Source organism: Ruditapes philippinarum, unplaced genomic scaffold, assembly GCF_026571515.1.
Source record: "Ruditapes philippinarum isolate M1 unplaced genomic scaffold, ASM2657151v2 ctg2516_1_1_1_1, whole genome shotgun sequence".
NCBI classification, from domain to species: Eukaryota; Metazoa; Mollusca; class Bivalvia; order Venerida; family Veneridae; genus Ruditapes; species Ruditapes philippinarum.
This window is the reverse complement of record NW_026862025.1, coordinates 1-10,546: the sequence shown is the minus strand read 5'-3', so window position 1 is coordinate 10,546 and position 10,546 is coordinate 1. Positions and strand designations below refer to the sequence as shown.

Here is a 10,546-nt window from a genome sequence, read left to right as displayed (position 1 = left end):
ATTTTGTTTTGAATATTGTTGCATATCTGCCAAATCAACTGCCCATGTCTGATCTACTGAATGAACATAAACCCGTCTTTTAGTAAATTTTTTTATAACTCTATGATGTAATTCATCTGCTAATTTATTTGTTAAACCAGCTATAAATCTACTTTTTTTAGATCCGCATTCAGAACATTTAGCTTTTAGCATTTGTCTATTATTAGTTGTTGTTACTTGTTCGACTGAATCATTATCGGTATGTTTTTTACAACGTAAACAATATATTTTCGGATGCTCCATTTTTAATATATAAAATTGATTTCGTAAAAAATGACAGAAGGAAAAATCTGTACAAAATGTAATGAATACAAATTACTAAGCGAATATCATAAAGCAAAAGGTTTAGCGATGGGAGTTAAATCTGCATGTATACAATGTAATAAACCTATGAAACAAAAACATTATCAGAAAAACAAAGAAAAATATAAACAGGCTTTTCAAGAATTTATGACTAGAAATCCTAATTATTATCACGATAAAAAATTATAGCTTATTCAAATTGTTTTCTAATAAAATGGGATACAAAAAATCCGGTAGCAATAAAAACTATGTTAAGGAAGTTATTAATAAAAGTGGTATTAATATAAATAATTATTTTTAGAAATATTAAACCAGATATTAAAAGATTAGTTTCATCATTTCCTAATGTTAAATTAATCTAATAATAAAACTATTTATTCAAAGCCTATAGCAATGGATGAAAAAATAGAGAGACATTATAATAGCGGATTTATAAAGCTTTATGCTCAAAATGAATTTAATGAAGTATATAATTCTATTATTGAAAAGTATAAAGTATGGGAAGAAGAACATCAGGGAAAAGAATCTGGATTAATATTTAATGAATAGAAAATACGGAAGTTAAAGTTGTAAGAGTAAGAAGTCTAAATGGATCTTCTTATTTTGATCTAGGAATAAAATTCAATAGTTTATTAAATATTCAAAACAATGATGATCACTGTTTTGCTTATAGTGTAATTGCTGGAATGCTATATAAATTAAAAGATAAACCTGAGTATAAAAAATATTCAGATATATTTAAAAAAATGAATAAAAACCCAGCAAGAGCATCAATTTATAAACCTTTTCTAGATCATATTAATATGGAAAGGTTATTGTTTACAAATGAGTTTCAAGTATGTGTCTTTGAAAGATCTGGTAAACTAGAACTTATGACTAATGAATGATGTACGGATATTTTCATATGTATACATTCCTATGTAAAAATATTCTTTTAAGCATTGCAATAACTTTATAATAGATTCTATTTAAAAATGTCAGTTGTTGAATATTGGGTTCTACTCACAAAACTGTCTTTTTTCGAATGATATGAACTGTTTTTTCCATTCTACCAATATTTTCTTTGTAAAGACATCAAGTTTTCGAGTGAAATAGATCACTTCTATAAATTTGGCTGTCCTCTTTTTAAATATTATAATTGAATGTGAAAAAATCCTGTAACTACCTTTTAATGATATGTTTTGCTTTGTTACGTGACGTTATATATGCTTTCATATCAACATTCGTAGCCTCTCACTTTCTCTTGGTGATAATTATATCTTAATATATCATCATTAGACTATCCTTTATGTAAGAATTAACCATAGCTATCACGATAACTGTGTACATTTGATAGATTTCATCACTTCTAACGTGTCCTTCGAAAAAGTTTGTTATTTCTAGAGACTTCTATCCCAGTGGCATTTACGTCTTTTCTTTATTATCTCTAACTTGGACGATGTGATTGATGGTCTGACAGTTCATAATCTATTTCGAACATTCTGCAGCATGATATTGAAATAAATTCACGATAATTACTTAAAAAACACACATACACATTCATTGTTTTGTATGCAATGTTTAAAATTATATATTTGTTGGAGAAAAGACACTATTAAAGCAACAAGTCTGTTGACAAGTAAAATAACATGTGTTTACAAATCAATCGTAAGCAAGATATATCTAAAGTACTGTTTCAAAGTGTAAACTTATTCACAATCTAGGTGCAAATTGGGAACGCATTGTGTAAAATATAACTAAACTCACTTTTGTTGCCACTTAAAGTATTTCCCGTTTCTAATAGAATGACAGAATGTTTTGTATATTTTTTACAAATTGTTTAGGAGTAGCAAGTGTACAAGGTTAGTAAAACCAATCTAGGTCGTTCCGCTAATTGATGAATAACGTAAGAAAATTAAATTTCGTTAAAGTTTGTTACATGATGATTACTAACGTTTGTTGTATTTCATCCAGATATTGTCTGTTTGTAAACAAATATGATAATAACATATTTTAAAACAAACAAAATCTGTTTATGATTTCAAAAACAAAAAATAGTAGTAGTGGACGGGTTTTAAACACTTTTTATAGGTCTACACGTGTATCTTATATTGTTTTGTCTTAAGATGTTGAATGTACCCATCAATAGAGTTTGTTTGAAACAACAATAATCCATTTAAATAAAACATCACACTAAACAGCTTTCCAAACAAACGTTTTTGTATTTTGTTTTCGATTTCATTACTTATATCTAAAACAAAACACTTTGGACACTTCTTTCTGCTAATCTTTACAGTCATAGTTTATGTCATCACTAAGGAGAATGAATAATCCATGTAATTATTCTTAGAGATCCGTAATCTGAAGTTTTGCCGACTCTGCTTCAGTAAGTTTATCAGCATGATCTGTTTTGTTTTCATCATTACTATTATCCTGCTTTTTCATTATGTTTTCCATAAGAACGATAGTTAATGGACGCTCTTGTTCGGTCATCTCTGCACTGTTATTTATACCTCCTGTCCTGCAGTGGTACCAGAGGGACAGGGGATGACATCCTGACACCACGACAAAAACTAGTAGAACAATGTGGACCTGTTTGAGAACAAAAGTAACAATAAAGAATGAGACTGAAGTTATTTTTAATCACACAGAAAGATGTGTTATTAGAAAATACATTAATGTGAATGATTCCATAACAGATGTTCTATACAATAACAAACTAGTATGTTCAGAAGAACTGAACACGGACGGTAAGGGCATAGATGTTTGCAGTTACAATTACAGATCTTTTTGTACAATATAGACTAAGTCTTGTTTACACAATAAATAAAACGTACAAAATTTACTTATCAACTGTTTTACATCACAATATTGCGGTTAATATAATACTTCTTAAAAATGGTGCACATCAATTTTACAGGATGCTTTCTTCATGGGAATCGTTGATAAAGTTGATAAGAAATTTTAAATTATCTATTACATTAAGTAATCTTTTACATTAAGTAAGGATAGAATTTGACTGATATCAGAAAAAAACCCACATAAAAAACGTGTTTATCGTAGACCCAGTTATTTGAGGAAAAACAAATGAAAAGCAAAAACGTATTATAGTTATATTAGTTTTATATACAGTTTTATATTATTTTATTAATAATACGTAAACGAATGCGAAAAAAAAGTAAGTACAGTGTAACTTCTGAAAACCGAACACCCACGGGACTTGTCAAAAAGTTCGGATTTCAGAGGTTTCCGGAATTCAGAGGTTTATGATAATGCGGACAAGACTAAGCCACTTAATATCACTAAATGTCAAGGAAGAAGTGGCCTTTACTGTAATATCATATATAATAGTCTTTTAATCAAGATAAAGATGTGAATGAAAAGAATACATTTTTTATCTTACTTGCAAATGCTTTTGAATTTCTATCAGTTTGTAGAAATGTTGTTAATTGCATAAACTTCATATCGTCCGATGCTAGTTAATTAATTATTACATCAAATGCAATAAAATCCCTAAAGACTTTTGATGCATACATTGTCCAATTAATTGTCATTTAATCCGCTAATAAACACTTCAAATTAACTGACCGCCGTAAACTACTTTGATTAACCGCATCACTTCAAACATACCATTTCACAGTTTGTGATTTTAACGCGTGTCAATTTACACGATCACCGCTAATTAGTAAACAATCGATAGGGAGATTAAATCTTCCTGCAGGGTTTACAATGTATTTCACACCTTTGAATATTTCCGGTTTTTGGAGGTAAAATTGCATTGATTTGACTCTAATTTTACGAAAATATCGTCCGGAATTCAGAATTTAGAAGTTCCGGAATTCAGAAGTATTATTTTAATAGAAAATAGAAGGGAAAAAATCGGGACCGAAAAAATTGTTCGGTTTTTAGAAGTTTCCGGATTTCAGAAGTTCCGGAATTCGGAAGTTACACTGTATGTAATTCTGAGTGATAAAGGCACAACTGGACGACAAGCTAGGAAAATTCAAAGTTTTATTACTAATATGTTAAAGAAAATTACACGCATTTTTGATTTCTTTTTTTTTCTAAAAATACTGCAGATCATTAATTTTGCTTAATACAATTTTTCAGATGTTTGCCAGAAGTTTTATGGTGTACATGTTTTACAACTTAAATCTATGCTATGCAGATAAATGAAGATAATTTCTTACGTAAAATGTGTTGTCCGACGATCCTTGATGAAATAACAGTTTTAATGGAAATTGGAGGATAAGGGTAATACCGGAACAGCCTATCACTATTCCAACTAGTTTACCGAAATGCTCGCTTGGAAAATGTCTGAAACATACAAGATGCAAGTTTATTATCAGCCATGGCAATATAAGGGTAATTTTTAATATGTGTACTCAATCTTGTGTAAATGAATTTACATAAATTTTACTTGACTTGATTTCCGGTCCACGAAATCTATCAGTGAATTTGTATGAGCTTACTTTATATATTTATGTTATACAAATTAAAATGAATTTTGTTTAAACTAAGGATTTTATAACATGTATCAACACTTAGTCTAGTAACATTATACAAAGAACAGTTTCAAATTCTAAAAAAATAAAATGATCATGTTAAAGATGCCATGAAAGGTGATATAAATTAGCAACCATAATTTGAGCAATCATAAAGGAATGTTTTAAATTGAATGGACAATATATCAATGTATTAGTAAAATCATGTTTTACGTAATGATAAGAATGTTCCTTTGCGATAAATAATATTGTTTAGTAATTAATTGATTAACTGTCATATAATATTTTTGTTTAATAACAAGCTACTCTATATATGTGTTATAAAATTCACTTTAAATAATATTTTGAATAAAAGAAACAGTTTTATTAAAGGTATGTATAACCCTTTCTTTCATATTATTAAAATAGAAAGATTATCGGTTAATAAGTGTTCTATAATACACTGCTCTAAAATATTATTAAAGAATGTTTTAAAAGAAATAAAAAACATTTGGTAAAAGTGAATAAACTTACACATGAGTTAAAAAGGCATACAATGTTGCGTGAAGAGCAACTTTTTCCATGGCAACAAAGATGAATGAAAGCACTTGAACATGGATATTTGAAAATAATGACGTCACACTGCTTAGCAAAGCAATACAGAAATGAATACTGACTGCATAGAATATGTTTTTCATCTGAAGGATATGGTAATGTGCTGTTACTGAAATAAAAAAACAACAATTTCCGATACCCCATGATATGAAATGATAATATCACGATATTATGAAATTTATTACAAACAATAAAAAAAAAATGCTCAAGGTAGGTCGCTTGTTTATATGCCAGTAAAGACGTAGAAACGACGTTTACGAGAAAACAACAAAACTATACAACCTTTTTGTTACTATCTAGTTATATGACGGTATTTGAATGAAATATCCTTTGCCAGAAAGTATATATCAATATGAAAAAAAAAACACTAAAATTATAGATCCATTAACTCTGTTTTTAACAATATTCCTTTGGCTAAATATTCTTTGTCGTCATCCAAAATCTATCAAACTAGACTTAAAAAGATAAATTTTTGCTCAAAGTTTGGTATGAAATACAATTTTTGCCGAACAAATCATCATTTGTTTTTGTAAAAAAAACTTTACATCAGAATCAAGCTTAAAATGTTAAAAATAGTCCAATGAGTGTTCGGCTGATTATTCTTAAAACATTTTCAAATTTGCAACATATTAAACTACAAAAATTATACGTCAAAAAAACATTTTATGAACAATTTATCCATATACGTGTTTGTTGATGACGCTCTTCTTAAAGTGGTAAACATGTAGTCTGCTACTTTACCATTCAGTCATTCATAATAATTACACAATTTTATATATTATTAACAATAAAATGATGAAATGTTTTTGTCCAGACAGAAGCATGGACATGCCTAGTGAATGTATGTTGCATGATAAGGGATAAGATATACAATTACCTTGTTTCTTGTTCCAGTCCATTACTATACCAAACAAAGGAGATATTGGTAAACTAAGCAGAAGTATCAAGGCATAAAGCGATACATATTTATCAGCTGTAAGGAAAAAACACATCAGTTAAGATAATTCAAAAAACAGAAATTGATATCTAGTATGTTGTAACTTGGAAGAGAACTGAATATTACCGGTAGAAATATGTTAAGCCTATTAAACATGAACATTTTAGTTTGTAACAGTAAGATGCAACGGCATTAGAAAATATCCTGATATGACATAGATTCGAACTCGCAGCCTCCCGCTTTCTAGCGAAAATAACAACGCTCTAGACACTGATCCAAAGGTCGATTCCTTGATACAGATGCCGGAGGATGTACTCATACTTATGAATGTAGGCGTGTACTCAACTGTGACATAGTCACTGACTGAGAAGGTCACGAAAAAGCATTGTAATGATATAGTCGAATGTATGAACATGAAAATTGTCTCATTACTGCTTAAATAAAAATAGTTTGCGCACATGAATTATATCACAATAAATATGTTTCTTGATAAGATGCTGGCTGACTTTTCCATAAGTCGTAGTACTTTTTTCGTACATGGAAAGAATATAACAATCATCATATTTTTAACTTAAGATATTTATGTAAATATGTGTATAGACTTCATTATACAAACAAATATTTTACTTATTTTTTACCGGTTTATATAGTTATATGCCCATTTTATAATAAAATGATGAAACACAATTCTGTAGTTATTTTAGATACATATTTGTGAGATGACAAACAATTATTTCAACCTGAGTATGATACAAATTTTTTAATAAGCATGTTGACTATTACACACATCTTTGTACATGTTTATATTAAGATCATTCAGTATTTAAGGTTTCGTTTTGTCGCTGTTACGAAAAACACAAAAATGATAAGATTATTGGTAATATAACATATGTTCCTTTTTTTAAACAAATAAATCGTAAATATCTTTACTCTTTCTTCGTTTTAAAGACAACTAAACAAAAGATACTGTCTTTAAAATAACAAAGAGATTCTGATGATAATTTTGAAAAGGTGTCAAAAATCTCTTAATGATACTTACTATCTATAACACCGATATGTGAAAGTTGTCTATAGACGGTCATGTCATACATCCATATTTTAAGAGTAAGCAGCGAGTACCAAATTATACAGAAAATGTATAATTTTGTTTTAATTATCCCCCAAAACTCAGACAAATCGTGCTTTTTCTTGGTGCCAACTGTAACGAGATAAATGTGAATTTCGTTGTTTAAATTGTGTGTATATTTATAACTAAGAGTGCTTTTGGAAACAAATCTTAACACCAAACCCCATGTTTACTAAGAAATCAAACTATTCAAGATCTATATTTGGATCAACTGTAGAATGACCATATATTGAAAAAATTACAATAAATTTAGTCTAATATTTCATAAACATGCTATTTCAAGTCCAGGTTTATCGATACTTAAATATTTGTTAACATTCGGCTTGGTAGAAGTTTACAGTTATACAAAACTAAAATGACTATAGGATCAGTAAGAAAATTAACATAAATCATAAAACCATAACATTATTACATTGAAGTACCAAAATATTTCATGTACATGTATAACATAGCAACAAAGCAGACATATTATAATTTAGTTCTTTTAACAATTTAAATCTTATGTTCTGTTTTACAACATCTAACATGTTTAGTCTTTTTAAAGGGAAATGTATAAATGTATCTTTCGAAACGATTTATGTGCTAAACACAAGCTCTTGCAAATGGTCCTGTGTTTCGTTCATTATAACCTACTGATTGGCAACACACAGGGTAGTTATGACTTTTACCTGATGTTCGCCTTTGCCAAGCTTTAGTCTTTGCGTGTTTATCTTCTGCGTGATTGACGCGTCTGTTCTTACCGTATTCAGCCGGTAACGGCCACGGAATCCTTGACCTTGGTAACATGGCAATTGTTGATATCAGGACGGGTACAATACCAATCGTTGTAAACATGAAAGATGTCTGAAGACTTACTCCTGTGGCCTTCGTCAACTGGTGTTAAAGAGGTTAAAAGATCAAATAACGACTAAATTTTTTCTTTACAGAATAATAAAAGAAACAGTGTGCTTTATGAACGGATACTATCAAGCGGAGTCTGAACCTGTTACCTTTCAAAATTTGTTTTCATAACTTTAAATATCTTCCTTTTTAAATTAATTGTTTTTCTCTGTCAAAAATTAAAACAAAGACACAACGCAAGGCTCACATATATTTCAGATTCAATGTGTAAGCTTGGATAGTGTACTTATAACCTTAATGTTTATTCACTGTTTATTTATATGAGAAGTCAAAAACAAACTAAACACAAATAAAAAAGAACAAAAGTGGTGTATATACAACAACATCTTTTTGAAAGGATATGTATTATCTTTTATATCATGTTATTTTATACTGCTGAATATAGAACAAAACTGTATTGGACCTGTACATAGCTGCCATACCAATATATAACCAGGTGCTAGCCGAGTCAGTTATAGGTTTTGCAGCAGTTTACAGTGGAATCAGTATTATTCTCACAAATATATTAACATATAAATTTCTCTTTAATCCTTTTGACAATTTGACTGAACTCTTTTACTTCAAGTACACTTTGTTACAATCTTTGTTATAAATAGTTTGAACTCTGAATACGTTCAAAAATTATAACAGTGAATTGATATGGATTTCTAAGACATAAAATGGAAACGAGGCTAAATTGAATGTACTAATTACTAACCTCGTGAAATCACATGGTGCCAAAGCTAAATCTTTAGTGGCTTAAATTTCATAAGGTGTAAATATATAATAATCTGGATTATATTAGAATACCTTCATGAAGAATATAACAATGCCTCCCGAGAAATAAGCTCCAACGAATACGGACATCACGGTATAACGTCGTGATCCAAACAAATTGGCTACCTGCAGGTCCGTTAATAAAATCAGCATTCCCGCCACACCAAGCATCAATAAAGCTGGTAAAATCAGCCATGGATATGCTACAATAGATGTTGTTAAGATGTACAAAAAAGATCGACAATGACTGTTTTGTAATAAAGAAAAAGTACTTAGTACAGATACTCGGGAACGACAACTGTCATGTACTTTGGCCATGCTCTTGTAAACATATCAATTTCAGCGGCTACTCGGTAACGACACTGTCATGCACGGTATAATATTAACGTTGTTCGCATCTTAAAACAATCTTAAAATCTTGAGATAAATTGCATTTTGGAAATACAATATTCTAGAAATATAATTCAAATATTGTCAGTGATAGGATAGCGAAATGCCTTTCCTGCGCATAAGAAAGGCATTACGATTATTAGTTTTAATTCTTAGCATTATTATAATGTATTTTTCATAAGATTATTATTTAACAAACTGTAAAAATGCAATTGTGATATATAATTCATTAGTAAGAAACTTACTATTGCTTGAAAACAGCATCGTTAATGAACCAAAGGCTGTGCAACACCTGGAAGAAAAAATATATTTATTATTATTATTATTATTATTATTATTTATTTATTATTATTATCACACAGTCAAGCAGTATCAACGACCAAGTAAATTATAATTCTTTAAGTAAACAATAGATCAGTTGGATATCATATTGACAATAAGGTGGCAGAATGAGCTAAAAATGGTGATAAACAGGATCGTAATAACAACTGATATTTATGTCGCCCACAACGCATTATATAAACTTGGTGTGCAGATTAATTAAATCTCCAATTACAGCTTAATCATAGCAATAAATGTTACAAATCAATAAGTAACTCACCCTTTAATGTTATCATTCTCTAATTTTTTTTGTTAGGTCTATTTGTAACTTTAATCTTCAACATAGCTTCTTTGATGAGTTTATCTCAATTTTAGGTAAAAAAAACTGATTTATTTAAAAATTTAAATTTTCTTAGCAAATTATATAAATGAAGATTGCTCTTTGTTTAAAAAGTTTCTGTAGATTAAAAATTTTTTGATTTAGATTAAATCTTACCCTAATTTAATTGACTTAACGGATTTTAGCTTTACTTTTAAATGTTTTTTTAAAATTTTTAAGGGAAAAATATGAGGGGGCCAAAAAATAAATAATGAGGTATGCTTTATGTATTTGGCCCGCGTTAAGAACCGGGAAAAAAAATGATTATATTTCTACATTTTACAAATTTTTCCTCCTCTCATAAAACTCTCATGATT

At 29.0% G+C, this 10,546-nt stretch overlaps 1 protein-coding gene across 2 annotated transcripts; it reads right to left on the bottom strand.

Moving 5' to 3' along the window:
• Positions 1 to 1,155: 1,155 nt before the first annotated feature.
• On the bottom strand, positions 1,156 to 9,342 carry LOC132717710 (equilibrative nucleobase transporter 1-like; the record flags this gene model as incomplete). Of its 2 annotated transcripts, none has more annotated exon segments than XM_060701260.1 (7): positions 1,156 to 2,913; positions 4,512 to 4,638; positions 5,340 to 5,529; positions 6,298 to 6,393; positions 7,397 to 7,555; positions 8,152 to 8,356; positions 9,173 to 9,342. In XM_060701260.1, coding segments are annotated over 7 exon segments (1,193 nt in total), but the record flags the coding sequence as incomplete, so codon positions are not given.
• Between the last annotated feature and the right edge of the window lie 1,204 nt (positions 9,343 to 10,546).